The sequence below is a fragment of the Dendrobium catenatum genome, unplaced genomic scaffold (genome assembly GCF_001605985.2).
Source record: "Dendrobium catenatum unplaced genomic scaffold, ASM160598v2 fragScaff_scaffold_1638, whole genome shotgun sequence".
In the NCBI taxonomy this organism is placed as follows: domain Eukaryota; kingdom Viridiplantae; phylum Streptophyta; class Magnoliopsida; order Asparagales; family Orchidaceae; genus Dendrobium; species Dendrobium catenatum.
The window spans coordinates 1,436,015-1,452,525 of record NW_021320100.1 but is presented as its reverse complement, the minus strand read 5'-3'; the positions used below and the strand labels follow the sequence as shown (position 1 = coordinate 1,452,525).

The 16,511-nt window shown below is 33.3% G+C and overlaps 1 protein-coding gene across 1 annotated transcript; it reads left to right on the top strand.

Moving 5' to 3' along the window:
• The first annotated feature begins 9,720 nt into the window (after nt 1-9,720).
• LOC110113239 (uncharacterized membrane protein At1g16860) lies at nt 9,721-15,266 on the top strand. Its single transcript, XM_020845723.2, has 6 exons — nt 9,721-9,921; nt 11,786-12,040; nt 12,143-12,732; nt 13,112-13,267; nt 13,388-13,599; nt 14,697-15,266. Exons 2-6 carry the CDS (start codon nt 11,806-11,808, stop codon nt 14,887-14,889), a joined length of 1,386 nt encoding a protein of 461 aa, XP_020701382.1. The 5' UTR covers nt 9,721-9,921; nt 11,786-11,805; the 3' UTR covers nt 14,890-15,266.
• Nucleotides 15,267-16,511: the final 1,245 nt, after the last annotated feature.

Genomic DNA, 16,511 nt, shown 5'->3' with positions numbered 1-16,511 from the left:
GTTTTTCTCTATTAGATTATTTTTATTAATCAGAACATTTGCCTATTTAGTTGCTTGTTTAACTAAATTTTTATGTTTAAACTTGATAGTTTGCTTAATTGTTAGTAAAAATATTCTCTGGTTAAGTAACAGAAAGCTTGATAAGTTTGCTTTTTAATAGGCTAGGCAAGACGCATTTGATAAGCCAATAAGTTTTGCCAATTCAATCAAAACAAGTTCTTGATAATACCTCTTTAATCAAGCAAACTCGAGCAGAGCTCAAATCAAGCTCATACGACATTAATTTATATAAATGAAACCCAAAAATTATCAAAAATACTCAAAGCTCAATCAAGCATTTGGCAAGCATTTATCTTCATAGCATGTATTGATTTTTTATAATACATACATACATTAAAATGATTAATTGAATTTGAATATAAAAATCAACTTAATAAAGATTAAAGTTGGGCCCCTTTTAAAAATTTGTGGCTTTGCCACTATTCATGTTTAAGTATATTAATGTTTTTATTAGGGGTGTCAATTTCAGGTCTCTGTGGTGGACTTAATCTCGGCTTAAGTAACAAAAAGCTTGATAAGTTTGCTTTTTAACAGGCTCGACAAGAGGGAAAATTATTACGTCCAGACAAAAAATTGAAAATCCAGACATATACCGAGCAATACTGAGTGCTCGGTACCGAGCTCCAGGTGATGTGGAGCGTGGTTATTGGTTTCTGGGCGCGTTCGGTGTCCGGACATAATAATTACCCTGACAAGACGCATTTGGTAAATAATAAGTTTTGCCAATTAAACAAAACAAGTTCTTGATAATAATTCTTTAATCAAGCAAATTTGAGTAGAGCTCAAATCAAGCTCATACAACAATAATTTATATAAATAAATGAAATGGTTAAAAAAATTTTGGAATAAAATTTAAAGCATGTCTTCATAGAATATATTGATTTTTCATCATATAAATAAACAGTAGAGTGATTAATTGTATCTAATATAAAAATCAATAAAAAAAATTTATTTTGCCACTATGTGTTTGAGTATTGATGTTGTTATTCCATTGTTTGATTTATATCATTCTTTATTGAACTATCATATGTAGATCAAAATTTTCTTCAAGCCTATAATATGGTTCATATTATGAAGATCACATGATTTTACTCTTACGTCTTACCCCTTTTTATTTTAAGCATCACAAATTTTGACAATACTCAATTGCTTGTCATTGGTGAATTATATTTTTTGTATCATTTCCTTTAAAATCCATTGGAAGCATTTATTGATTCCCCATTACTTTATAGAAGCATTTACTGATTCTTTTTGTTGGTTTCAATTCTATTTTCTTTTCTCTTATGCTCAATTTCTTTTCATCTTTTTAGCCTTTCCACATTGCTGTTGTAAGCAAGGACTTTTGAAATTCTCTTTAACTATTCCTATTTTCTTGAACTTCTTCTTATGTCTTTAATATCTAATGCTGGTGTAGAAAGCCATCACTTAATTCTGTTATTCTAATGTCTTCACTTATTATTAAATATGTGGCATCATTTACTTTCAATTTCATTGATAAATAGAGAATGTTTGTCACCCATTACTCAAAATTTGATGATAATTTAGGCTTTGTTTGGGACGATTTTTTTCCTGCTTCTTAAACCAGCTTTTAAGTACAAAATTTAAAATTTTTGTACTAAAAAATCACTTTAAGAAGCAGGAAGACAGCCGTCCCAAACGAAGCCGTAGGCTTTGATTTACTTTGAGACAACTTTCTTACTGCTTTTAAATCAGCTTTTTAGTATTAAAAAGTTGTTTTAGAAAGCAATAAAAAAGCTGTCCTAAATGAAGTCTATATCATAATTTTGCTTCACATTCTCCCATCTCTCCAAATTTGATGATAGTAAAATTTATGTTATGAGCTTTATCATCCAAATTGCATGTTTATGAGGATGGAGAATTGTCCCTTATTAAAAAGAGAGAGAGAGAGAGAGAGAAACACAATAATAAAGAATGGCTCCTCAATATTAGAAATAAAATAAAAGCTTAGTTTCTATGTACTAATAATATGTACTAATAATGGATCATTATTTACTTCAATATCTTGCCATTCTTTTCTTTCTTTTTTTCTTCCTATAAATAAATATAATTTTCTTTTAATATAAGAAATGTCAAAAGTAGAAGGAAATTTGATGGAGGACCAAAGTACTAAATGACTTAGTGCACATTATCTACTAAAATTAAATCAGAGGTCTCTTTCATAATATTTAGAAGTTTAAGTAATTTGATGTTTAGATCTTCCAAATTATAATTTTATAGATTTACCCTTAAAAATAATAATTATGCCATCTTCATAACAACTACTTGTAAAAATTTTCATCATTTTTATAATAGATCATTTTGAATTATTTATATATTGATTATTGACCTTACCATCATAATTGAGTCGATCTTGGCCATTCAAATTTCATCAAGATGTCAAAATTATAGTTATAAAATCTACTTTTTGGATAAAATAATTAAAAAAAATGATATATTCATGCTTATCATTTTTATATAGAATTTATGTGGCATGACCAATAAAGCTAGTGGGTCCCATGTGAACAGAGGGCTACTATTGTGGTATAGTCACACTGGTACAAGACCTGAAAAAATTATTATGTGTGGACATCAGATACGAACCAGAATGTGCCACATCACTTTTTTGTTCGATATCGGCACCCGGTACCACTGTGTACCGGGTGATGTGATGCATTATGGTTGGTCTCCAGGTCGTCCAGAGTCCGCACAAAATAATTTCTCCAAGGCGCTAAGGGGTACAATTATTCTTTATCAAACCTAATGATTATATTATGATTTTTCTAGACTTAATTAAATTTTTTTTATCAGTTTACTTGTTTCTTAGATTATTTCATTCATTTTGTCCTAGTGGAAGGAGTGCTTGCATGAGCACATAACAACATGGGTTCAACTGTTTAAGAGGTGAATAGTTCCAATTAGTTTTTCTTTTTTAGTTTTATTGTTTATAGTTCTGGTTGTGAATGATCTGATTTGACTATATCGCGACTCAAATTTTGGTCAGAATCATTTGCATGTTAGGGTTGGCTATAAATTGGCTTGATCAAATGTTAATTCCAGTATGAGATAGTTCATTTAGTTCAATTCAAGCTTGCTCGTTTAGTTTTGATCAACTATTGATGTTTTAAGATATTCGTACTCTAATGTTGGGGTGTCAAAAAAGATTTTTGAATTGGAGTTGGGTTAAATCGGAAATTGTCCGCTCTTAACACGACCGACGTGAACTTGACCCGTTTGTCCAAATAGATTGAAAATTAGAACCGAATCCGACCTGACCCGCTAACCGATTGAGTGCAATGGGTCGAGGGTGAGAGAGTGCGAGCTGACATGACTCGACTTGCTAATTAGTTGCGGGCAAGCGAGTCCGGGAGCGAGTGGGAGAGGGTGAGGGAGAGCGGACGACCGTGAGGGTGAGCATTAGCTAGAAAGGAGAGCGCGAGGGTGAGCAGCGAGCAACGAGCGAGAGCATCGAGCACGTCGGGCAAGATGAGACCTAGCTAGCGTATGGATGGGTCAAGCGGGTTGTGTTCTGGTTTGCAGGTTAACCAAACCCAACCTGATATTTAATCGGGTCGAAAAATTAAACCTGAACATGACACATTTCTTAAACAGGTTGATCTGAACCCAAAAATTTTAGGTCGGATGCATATCAGATTTTTGCCATACATTGATGCATATACCTAATATATACATATGCATGCAGCTACTAATATAATTTTTTTTTAATATAAATGCAAATGAAATGCATGTGGAAATAAATCTAACATTCTTCTCGATTGATTTCTTTGAAGTAATTTAAGTATATCCATTAAAAAAGAAATTAAAGCTTCTTTTAAAAATAGATATGCCTATGATGATTATAAAGGCCTCTGTTGTCTTTGTTTCTATAGTACTCACACAAATACCATCCTTTCCTTCACACTGAAGCCAATATTATCTTTTGACCAAAAAAGATTATTTACTTAATAATCACGCCATTAGTGACTTGTAGAACAAGCTAAATTAATTAATGGACAACCTCCACCAACTAACTGAAATAGATTGATCACCAGCTAACTTTGTAATTGGCATCTCCTCAACATATATAATACATGTATATAATTGAGTTCAAATAGATTGATCACCGGCTAATTAAGGTTTGAATTAAATTTCGTCATTCTCGTCGAAGGAGTTCGTCACGGTCCCATTAATGCTTGCCTCCACACAAACCACTAGTCATACCGTTGAGCTCCTCTTCTCCTTCACACGTCTCGAATCCCATCGATGTCTTTCCCATTGAGTTTTGTCTTTTAGATCTACCGCACAGTTGTTGCAGGCCAGTCTTATCAATGCCTTCCCATTGAGCTGCCCAACTCCTCTTCTCCTTAACACTTTGTCATTTTCGTTGATGTTTTTTGATTGCCATAGTGAAAGACAAATGAACTTTCTAGTTAGAATATCATCTCACGTGAATGAGGCTTGAACATAAGTTCAAATCAAATTTGAATAATTGTTCATTATCAAATCAATATCATAAACATTAACTTCAATAAACATTCTATAAATGTAAGATATTATCCCTCATTGGGTGAATTTCATCCAAAAAAAGGTACTTCAGGCATATTTTTCAAAGAAAGAATACAACAAGGAATGTGATAATCTTGAGTTCTAATCTTTGGCCCTTGAAAGATGTCTATGAGTGATGCCTACTTTGAACATCCTTCTAATGTAAAATTTTAAGTTGAAGGCACAATAATTTTTTAGTAAAGCTCTAATAATCTCATCCTTTTTTAGTCAATTTTACTAATTTATGTTAGAAGGTTTTAGAACTTAGGCATCCAGTTGGATGATCAAAAATTTCCTATACCTCTATGGACTTATCACTATTATGTAGTTGGAACCCAAAGGGATTTGCCTTTTCTAAAGGGTAAAGTGAAGTCTTTCTTCATTGGGAAATCACTAGGTTAGGATGAAATGAAACAAAACTCATCTAAAATCTTTGCAAAGATTGATGACATTTATAAGATAATATAATATAAAAGAAGACATAATCAACTCAAGTAGTGCCTATTTCACTATAAGATAAAGAAGATTGTAAATTTTTAATCAGATAAAATTATAACATATACAACTACATAATCAAGAAGCTATATACTAATATTTTAGAAATAAATCAGAAGAACTTATTCTCCTCCAAAATTATTTGGCTAATTATTAGTTTGACTAATTTAGAATTTCTTTGTAGACATGATTAAATTACTTCGATCCTTATTTACACATCTATTTTTCATATGGTGAATAAAAGCTTCATTCTATTGAAAATGGCATGCAATTTAAGCATTCATTCTTGTCTCCAAATGTCAATCCTATAGTGATTTTGAATAGATTTATCATTCTTTTTCTACCTTCCAACACTACTAGAAAAGTATGAGAACATTTTGCTATTTTTTATCATTATTAAGGTGGTTAATAATATTATTTCTTGGCTCAAGAAATAGTTTGATCTCTCTAATAAGGTCCATATTTCATGCATATTGTTCTATTTCATTATTTAGTTGATGTTGTGGGATGGAAACTCATTCAAATATAATGAGAAGATTCTTGAATAGACCAATTTTATTATCATTTACAAGGAGATTGATTTTCTAAGAGCTACTAAAATTGATAACCAAGTTCAATCTCTTAGAACTTTAGGCTTTCATAATCACATTAACCTATCATTTTTCATGGCATTTAAGTTTTATCAAGAAACTGGGTGCATATTTGTGAGGCTCCTAAGTCTGTTTTTATGGATTATTGTCTTGGCTGACAGATGGGCAGTCTTAGCTATTCCCTTCGATGCATTTTGGTGTGATTTTCCATTGTTATGTTGCGACTTCAGATTAATATCTTTTTTGTGTTGGTATGAATGATGAGTATTATTCTTATATCTTTGAGTCTTGGGAGCCTAATGTATTTAAGTGTGCTTGGCATTACATGATGCTTAAAATCTTCACCCTTGGGTTTAATTTTTGTCTTCTTTTATTTTTATGTCATTCAAGTGTTCATTAATTGTTTGTATTATTATTCAAATCTTAAGTTGGCTTAAGACGTTGGTTGTCTCTTTTGTATTCATATGAGAATTCATTAAGCATGATATGGCCGCTATGTTTTCATCTTTTTGTGTCTCATAAGGTTTGAATTCAACAAGCAATTAAAGTTTAGTTTGAGACAATTTTCTTACTGCTTTCTAAAGCTGTTTTCATGTAGAATTTTTTTTTTTTAAGAAGCGAAAAAGCAGTGATCAAAAGTTGTCCCAAATGAAGCCAAATTTTAGCTCTATTGAATCAATTTTGTTGACACTCCAAATTTCATATGTATGGGATTCCAAGTTATCCCCTATTTATTGTAGATTGGATATTCAATGAGTCAAAATAATTATTTTTTAATAGTTATTGAGCTCATAGTAAAATCACTAATGTCTTACATGTCTTAATTTATGATTAGATATTAGAATAATTGCTTAATTTTATTAATATTTATTTTAATTATTCATACTAAAATCACTAATGAGCTCATAGTAAAATTACTAATTAATTGAATAATTAAAATAAATAAAATTTACTTTCATAATACAAATTATCTAATAGTTTAATTTTAAAAACAATAAAAATACAATTAAAAAAGTATTTTTATCAAACAGTTTTTTAATTTTAATAAATAATTGAGGAGGACAAAGAAGTTATGAAAGAAATTATTTCATGAATATTTAAATTTAAAAAAAAACAGTGAACTTTACGATAGTCATATGCTTATCGATTTTTAAATGGTTTTTATCTCTTACTTTTAACTAACAGAATATTTAAAATATATTTATATTCTTTCAAAAAAATAAATAAATAATTGACGATAAATAATCGTTCCATTCGGATTGCCCAGGAATTTGAGCACTGAGCTCCGAATTGACACGTGTCGGTTACGGGTTCTTGTATTTACTTTGAACCGGATCAGATAGCATAGCGATAAAGGTTGAACAAATGGCGAAGTGGTAATGCTACATAAAGACAGTATAGATGTGATAGGTCCGGACATCGGACGTAGCTCTACATTCGGACGTCAATAATATGTCGTCATATGCTATTATCCTTTATCGTGCGGCCCGACGACCCGACCCAGGTCGGAACCCGGTATTGCTATGTTCGGGTATTGCTAGGTATTACTCAGTATTGTTAGATATTATTCGGTATTGCTAGGTATTGCTTGGCAATAACGAGAAATACCGCTCTGTCAAGACCAATACCAAGCAATACCTAGCAAAACCGAGCAATACCTAGCAAAACCGGGGTATTGTTAGGTATTGCTCGATATTGTTAGGTATTGCTCGATATTGCTCGGTATTGCTCGATATTGGTCTTGACATATTGATATTTCTCGTTATTGCCGAGCAATAACCCGCAATACCCTGGTCTGCACAAATCAGTCAATACATAGTAATACCGGGCTCGGGTCGTCGGGCCACGCAGTAAAGAGTAAGAGCACGTGACAACATGTTATTGGCGTCCGGATGTAGAGCTACGTCAGGTGTCTGGACCTAATAATTTTTTCCTTAAAATAAGGGGCAATTATATAAATAATATTTAAAATTTGATTGTTAGATCAAGCATGAATCTTAATATATATATTTGAATAAGTAAATTTTGAAATAGGCTTATGATAATCTAGATTGTGTTTTCAATGAACTTATCATTAAAATCTAATTAGCCTAAAACATTATTTAAATGCTTAAATTGTCAAAAAAAAAAAAAATTGTTAAAAAATTCAACATAAACAGTCTCATGTAGTTTTCATATTTATAGTCAAAATGATCAAAATACTTTTTCCTTAAAAATATGTAAATAGGCTAAACTTCTATGCATTTGGAGAATGTGGGATGATGAAACGAGAAGGATATCATGTGTGCGAGTACCTGATGCCCACCGTTGCCAACAAACTTCAACGCTTATCATCGACACCAACATAAACACCAGTTGTTGTCAATAAAGTTTATGCCCATCATCGACACCAACATAGATGAATATCATCGCCAACAAGACTGACACTCGTTGATGATATCAGCGTTAATCCTAATCACCATGAATAAGATTTATGCCAATTGTAAGCACTAACACTAATGCTTATTGTCTAATGTTCGCCGTCAACATAAATATTTATGTTCATTATCTCCATTAGAGTCGATACCCTTTGCTAACACCAACATTGATGCCCAATATCACAAACATGGTCAACTTCTATCTTTAGCTGTAACTCTTACGATTGTCATGAACTCCAATGTTGATGCTTGTCATTGCCAATAAGTTTGGTAGTCATAATCATCAATATGGCTGACACTCATTGTTTCCAATAAGACTGACGCTTGCTATTACTAATAAACTAATACTCACCGTCACTAATAAGCCAAACACTTACCTTTGATGCCAATGACAATATATGTCATTGTTGCGGGCTAGAATATACGCGACGGTAGAGTTTATGAATTCGCGTCCGAGCGTTGCACGAATATTCAGCACACAAACAGAAAAGAGAAATGAACACCAAGGTTTTTACGTGGAAAACCCGAAAGTGGGAAAAAACCACGGGGCCTCGCCCAGTTGTAAAGTTCCACTAGTGTTTGTTTGAAGTACAAATGTTGATTCGTCTTACAAATCAAGACGATCAATTTACAATCAACTTCTCACAAAGTTACAAAGTTCTGCAAATTCATGTCGTTTCCCGAAAATCCGGCAGAGTTCCGGCGCCTTCAGGTGGCGAGAAAAACTCCAGCGGTGGTCGAGGAGGAGCTTCTTCCTTCTCTTCCTTCTTCTCTCTCTTCACTTGAGTCCCCTTCGTGAAGAATGAGGGCTCTATTTATAGTTTTTCTGGAGTGGCATGGCTTGTAAATAGGTGTGAGATCATGGGCGAATAGGGAGTGGTTTGAATGGACGGCCGATATTGAACCATTCGATCGTACACTGTTAGTTGGACATTTGAAGGTCTTAATGATGTCAGAATTCGACGATCTTGGTCTCGTTGGATTCATCTCGTCAAGCCGCTCAATTCGAGTATAAGCTCGTTAAAATCAGAGACCGTTTGGTAACTCAAATTGCGGTTTGAACCTTCTAACAACGCTTCGGGTCCTTGATTCGGACTCATTTGGGCTTGTATTGGGTTGAACTTGGTGTTGTTGGGTTCGTATTTCCAAGACGCTCAGTTTGACTATAAGCTCGCTGAAATCGGAGTTCGGGTGCTTCCGGATTTAATTTTTGAAGTTTTCGGGTTGGGTTTTGCATCGAGATTCGTGCCAAAGCAAGATAATTTCATTATAACGTATCAGTCATCATCAACAAGACTAATATATGTCGTACAAACCATCATTAAAATATATAACTTTAATTATCAAAGATTGAGAAGATCTCTAATAATCTTGTGTTGAATTAGGTTATTAGATAAAATAATAAATCAAATTTTGTTAAGAATTTTGATGTTTATGTCTGAGAATTTGAAAAATAAATGTAAGAAGGTGTTAGTTTTATAAATAATAAAATTTTAGGTGGTATGAATGTAATTTTTATATTAAAAATGGGGAATTAAACCGGCATAGATTGCAGCTTAAGTCAATTAAACTTTTAAAGTTTTTAACCGTTTTTATTTTCCATGATCTCTTGGTTTTCTACTGTCTCCTCGTAGTCCCTCCACCAGTGTCCTCTCTGCTGTCTTTCTTCTTTTGGAGGTTTTAGAGGAAAACAACAAAAGCGACCGCAGAGCTCTCCCTATTTCTCTTTTTTACACTTGATGGTGATCGATGGCAGATTAAGGAGAATCGGTTAATACTCGTTGATCTGCCGTTTCTACACCCATTGGCCTCTATAGGTAAGGCAAATCTCAGTTCTTGCCGCCATATGTGCTTTCCGTGTTTGGATTTTTCTGTGTGAGGAGTATCAGAGTCATGGTTTCTTGTTCTGATCCAGACCTCTGAGCTTCTATTTTTAATTAATGGTGGCACAGATCTCACTTTTATACCATTTTGAGGTTCGGGTGTGGACAAATGCGAGGTTTTGCGAAGGTAATGTGTGGAAATATGGGCTTTTGTTCAGTTTGCGGAGTAGTTGGAGTGGAAATCAGAAAAGATAATGCGGGTATTTTTTTGGGATCGTGATTTGGGATCTGGGCGCTTTATTTAGTGGTCTGGATGAGGAAATCGCGGTTGGTTGTGATGAAATCCGGCAGATTTGGAAGAGCGCTTGGAGTTTACTTGATTATGTGATTCTTTTGCTGCTAGTTGGAGATCTGAGTTCATTTTTTCAAATGGTTTAATTTTTGTTTTAATTTTTCATTGAATTTCACAGTGAAAGTTAGTTCTTAGGATGACTAGGTTTTATGAATGTGGCAATATATAGATTTATGGCACCTTATTTTCAATTTTTATAGGAATTGGAGCTGAGATTTGAATCTGAAAGGCCCAAATTATTGGATTTGATTCTCTACCTTTGAGTTTTATTTAGTTTTCCTTAATGTCTTCTAATTTTGAGTTTTAGTCATCTTTTGTTGGTTCTTATCGAGAAATAGTTTGTGTAAGTGATGATGTTTTCGGGGGAGTCTGCTGTTCCTTCTTTTAACCTGCTGATATAGAAGAATCAAGTGGATTATGACATGAGCTTTTATTTCTGAAATATTTAAAGATAGAATTTTAATTTAAGATTAGGTAAAAGTCAATAGAATGATAGCAAAATTTTCTTCTTTAGCATTCAGATTTCATACATGGGCTAGAGAGTATGTATAATGGCATGGTTTAGAGATTTTATTTGCTTCTCTTCGGTCGAAATTGTATACTCAAGCTATCTTGGTCCTGTGAGAGAATAAGATGTAGAATTTCATGCAAGATAAGAAAAAAAAAGGCTAAAAGGATAATTCTCTCATATAATTCTGAGAAATGCCGATTGGAGAAATTATGAAATTCTAAACTTCAAAATATGTACATGCTATGTTTAAGACATTAACAAGCCATGAAGAATGGAGGACCAGTGCAATAGAAGTGGTTGAATGGCTGATGGAGATTAATGCATCTAATTTCCCATTATATGCTTTTGTGGTCCACTTTGGATCTTTAATGGAGAATACTTAAGTTAAGCATACTAATTGATGATAAATTCATAGAGAAACCTCATTAGTAGCATTTTGTTTTTGCTGCAAAATTTGTTAGAAAAGTGGCCTATTCTTTATTAATCTCACTTCAACTCCTTTGCCCGATGATATTCGAGGACTGGGTTATGAAGATTTTTACTTGTTTTACTACTTTTATCTACTTATAAAATTGATATCGATTGCGAATGTCATTAAATTTTCTTTTGTAATAGTGTTTGACAGCATAAGTTGGATACTATTGTTTATTATCCTGTTTTATGCTCTTAATTGTTTTTGTTTGTGCTGTATAAAAAATAAAATTTAGTTTTTTTTAGTGTTTATAAATTTTTATTTTAAATTCCTTTTGGTTTGCTATTCTTTCCTTCATTGTTAGCCTTTAGCATTTTAAATGCTGTTTACAATTTTTTGTATTGTTTTTCATTATCTTATTCTTCTTAACAACATGATTATTGAGGTGTAAACATTCGTTAGTCATTGCCCCTGCCAAGCTGTGCTGTGTAAAATGGAAGATTGAATTACATTCCTCTATGAGACGATAACATTTGTTCTTGGGGAGAAGAAACTTAACCTTTTTTTTTTCTTTTTTTTTGAGATATTTGAAAGTGAAACTTGATGGGTTCAAGGTTTCCATCACATCAGCTCAGCAATGGCCTGTACGTTTCGGGCAGGCCAGAGCAACCAAAAGAGAAGGCCCCGGCAATGAGTTCCATAGCCATGCCATACACTGGCGGCGACATCAAAAAATCCGGTGAACTTGGGAAAATGTTTGACATTCCTGTTGATAGCTCCAGATCCAGGAAATCTGGACCTATCGCTAATGCTCCCTCTAGGACTGGATCATTTGGAGGTGCATCCACCCCCAGCTCTCTCTTTCACTTTTGTGGACTTTGATGCTCAATTGCTTTGTTTGATCTAGTTATTAACCCTTCCGTGTTTCTTTTTGCTGCAGTTTCAGGGTCTGGATCATCAATGGTCACCGGAGGTTCAGGCCGGCAGAAATCACATTCTGGACCTCTTAATAGACAGGGAGAGTCAGTGAAGAAATCTTCTGGTCCCCAATCTGGTGGTTCTAGGCAAAATTCGGGTCCCCTTCCTCCGGTGCTTCCAACTACTGGCCTCATCACATCTGGCCCTATTTCCTCCGGGCCGCTGAATTCTTCTGGTGCTCCTCGAAAAGTATCTGGTCCATTGGATTCCACCGGGTCAATCAAGCAACAGAGTTCATCCCTAGCAAATAACCAGATGGTTACAAAGCTTAGTCAGGAGGATGACTATTCATTCAAGAAGAGTTTGCCCAAGCCAATACTGTGGTCGGTGATCCTTTTATTTTTGATGGGCTTCATTGCTGGCGGATTTATACTTGGAGCTGTTCACAATGCCATCCTTCTTCTTGTTGTTGTGGTTATCTTTGCTGCTGTTGCAGCACTTTTTTTGTGGAATCACTGTTTGGGAAGAAAATCCATAATAGGATTCATTGCTAGATATCCTGATGCAGAGCTTAGAACAGCAAAGAATGGTCAATATGTCAAGGTCTCTGGGGTATGTCATTCGTTAAACTATTTTAAAGAAACTTCAATACTTTTTACTTGCTGCAGAATTTCTTTTTTTCTGCATACTTTTGATCCTCATGGTAATGTGTACCACTTTACTTGAGTTCATAATGTTGATGTTATGAACTGTTTTTTTTTTTTTTTTTACTTTATGAACTGGTTGTTTTAGGCTTCGTTTGGGGCAGCTTTTGTACTGCTTCTTAAAATAACTTTCTAATATAAAATTTTCTAATTCAAGAAATCTTTATACTAGAAAGTTGTTTTAGAAAGCAACAAAAAAGCTGTCCCAAACGAAACCTTAGTGTCTACAAATGTACATTTATGAACTTTCACTTTGTACATATTACAACTTGTTCAAGTTCTTATAGGTTGTCACCTGTGGAAATGTCCCTCTTGAAACATCATTTCAGAAGGTTCCTAGATGCGTGTACACATCTACAAGCTTATATGAATATAGGGGTTGGGATTCGAAGGCCGCTAATCCTCAGCACCGCCGATTAACATGGGGATTAAGATCGGTAGAGGTAAGCAGAACTGTCATTTTCATAGAGATTATCTTCCTGTGCACTTAATGAGGACCAGTTATGGAAATTGTTTTATATGGAATGATGCATCCTTATAGTGTTCTTAATATATTTGTACAGAGGCATGTTGTCAATTTCTACATCTCTGATTTCCAATCTGGGTTAAGGGCGCTGGTCAAGACTGGTTATGGCGCAAGGGTGACGCCATATGTCGATGAATCCATTGTTGTTGACATAAATGCAAACAATAAGGACATGTCACCTGAGTTCCTCAGATGGCTGAGGGAGAGGAACCTTTCTAGTGATGATCGCATGATGCGCTTAAAGGAAGGGTAATCTTTTGTCATTAGTTTTTCATTTCATTTCTGAGCTTGAAATTTTGTTTGCTATCTGAAAGTTGGAAGATAAATTTTGTAGGGGAAAACCATAAGAAAATGCAAGTTATCATCATAATAGAAATCCTGAATCATCATTGTTAATTTGCTCCCATAGACTTGCAAACCAAAATAAATAGCTTAGTTTGCTATTTTTTTTCCTTGTTGGATTTTTTTTAATAGTTGGCTTTCTAAATTCTTTCTCTCCACTTCATTTTTGCTGACCTTAATCTATTTGTAGGAGCTGTTTTTTCAATCGTCAACCATAATAGCCTTCTTGAGAATGATCATCTTATATCTTTTTTTTTTTTTCGGGTTAATCAATATCTTCACAATCTTCATCAAAACTAAGTGAATTTCTATTTATGATTTGTTCCCATGCATTTATTTGTATAAAGATGCAAAAAAATGTCATCTTTGAAAAACATTTGGCTTCCACTTCAATTTTATTTACATCTGGCAAACACAGTACCTTTAGATACCAGCTTTCCTTAATTGGGATTTCGGCCAAATTCCCCAAATCTTGAAATTGATAAAGATTTTTAATTCTCATATTTTCCTTTGGTTTTGCTTTATGTTGACAACTGTAAAATTATGCTTCTTCATGTTGAAATTCAAATATGAATTCAAATACCCAAAAAAAAGGGAAAAAAAAAAACATCTATCATACATGGTAAAAGCTATCTATCAAGCAGGCCAATCTTTCTGCAGTTTCTATCGTTAAGGATTGAAATCCTACTGTTTTAGTAAATCCTCTTTCATCATCATTATTAAATAAACCTGAATCCCACCCTTCACAAAAATTAATGCATTTGAGGGTTTCACCCTCATAAATCTTAAATTATGAAACAAATAATCAGATAGTATTTTACGATTTATCATGATTTAACATTTTTCATACCAAATGGTTTTCAAAGTTTAATATTTTCAAGCTTTACTATATCTGAATTTACAAGATTTTTACTAATTCTTACTCAAACTCTACAAAGTTAAATCCTATAAGAACAGCCAATAAGCACCTAAGAGCTTCAAATTTTGTTTTGTTCTCTTTTTAGTTACATCAAGGAGGGGAGCACTGTAAGTGTGATGGGGGTTGTTCAGAGGAATGAGAATGTGCTGATGATTGTCCCCCCATCTGAGCCACTCTCCACTGGTTGCCAATGGGCAAGGTGCATATTGCCCGGAAGCCTCGACGGCATTATTATTCGATGCGAGGACACTTCAAATATCGATGTCATACCAGTTTAGCAGTGTATCCTCTGAACTCCTAATCATTTCCTGTACTTTTGACTGCTGGCTGGGTTTGCTTCTCATGAATATATGAATGAGATATGATGGTTAAGATAAGTTAGTTGTGCTATCTGAAGAGTTGGAGGTGTTGATTATTCCTTTTGTTTGTATAGCTTCTTCATCTTACTTCTTTACTTTGAGTTGCTTTCTATTTTTGCTTTTTTTCAAGTGTTGGAAGGCTTTGTAACAAGAATGTCTTTGATTACTTGGCAAGGAAAACCTTCCATACTTGTGAACTTTGCTGGGAGATTTGTGTACAAGTGTTTGTGATAAATTGGATTGAATTTGGCTTAGTTGTTCTTAGCTTATGTTAGAATGATCGGCTTGATTTCTAATTTAATTAGATTTTTTTTTAAAGTCTTGTGATGAATTGGATCTGAAACTCAATTCTAATTAAAGTTTGATCAGGATATTATGAACCAATTTTTTTTTCTTTATTTTTTAATGAGTTAGGTGATCTTTATATGTATTAAGATTTGACTTTCTCTTGAGAAGGTCTGACTATTGAAGCTTCATTATGAGCGTGATTATTGGATCTACAGTTTCACGTTTTGTTTATGTATGGTTTGGTGAATGTCTTTGTCGCTACTAAGGGAATTCTGTAAGAAATTTTTAAAAAAAGTCTACCTCTTCCAAAGAGTAAAAACCTGAACAACCTCACAAAGGTATAAGATCTCTCTCTTCTCCATAATTGCAGAGAATGTTAAAGATCAAGTTATAGTTTTTGTTAGTTGCAGCAATTGATGAACTCGTAATGACAATGCAGGTCTCAAGAGAGAGAAATTATTACGTGCGGAGATTGGACACAGAGAATCGTCCGTTTTTTTTTTTCTGTTAACAGAGACAGAATTGAATAGTTCTCTGTGTCCGGTCTTCGCACATAATAATCTCTCGTGAAGAGGGGTGCTAATTGATATACAAACTACATAAATATATAGCAGTAAAGGAAAATATATCTCAAAGCACTGATGATTTCAGTTTCAACAAATCTGTAAAGGCCGACCACCTTTCTTGCCAAGGAATGTGCACTGACTGATCCTGATATAAGACTTGTTCTCAACTGTGGATGTTCAGCAGAAGCTGTCACTGAAAATTAACTTGGTGCATGGTTGTCTTTTTTAACTTCATAGAAATAATTTTACACTTGTATATAGATATAAATCTTTCATTGGGTTTTAATAGATGAAATTATACAATTATATTTATACAATCTTCTATCCAAAGGGTGGAACTAATCCCTCATTTAAAAATGGGTAAACTTATCATATAAATAAATTAATATTAAAAAAATGAATAATATAAGATTTAAAATAGGATTTTATATTTCATTATGATCGATAAATTAAGTAATACTTTGTTGGTTGTAAAAATCGAATTGGACAATGAACTGGAAGAAGGAGAGGTTCACGATTCAACTGGTTGAATCAGATGATATAATAAATAATAATATTATTAAAAATTAATTAAATTAATATAATAATAATGATAATCTAATCTTAAAAATTTCATAATTCTAACATTTTGAAACTAAAAAATAAATAAAATTCATACATATATAATATATTACATAATTTTAAAGT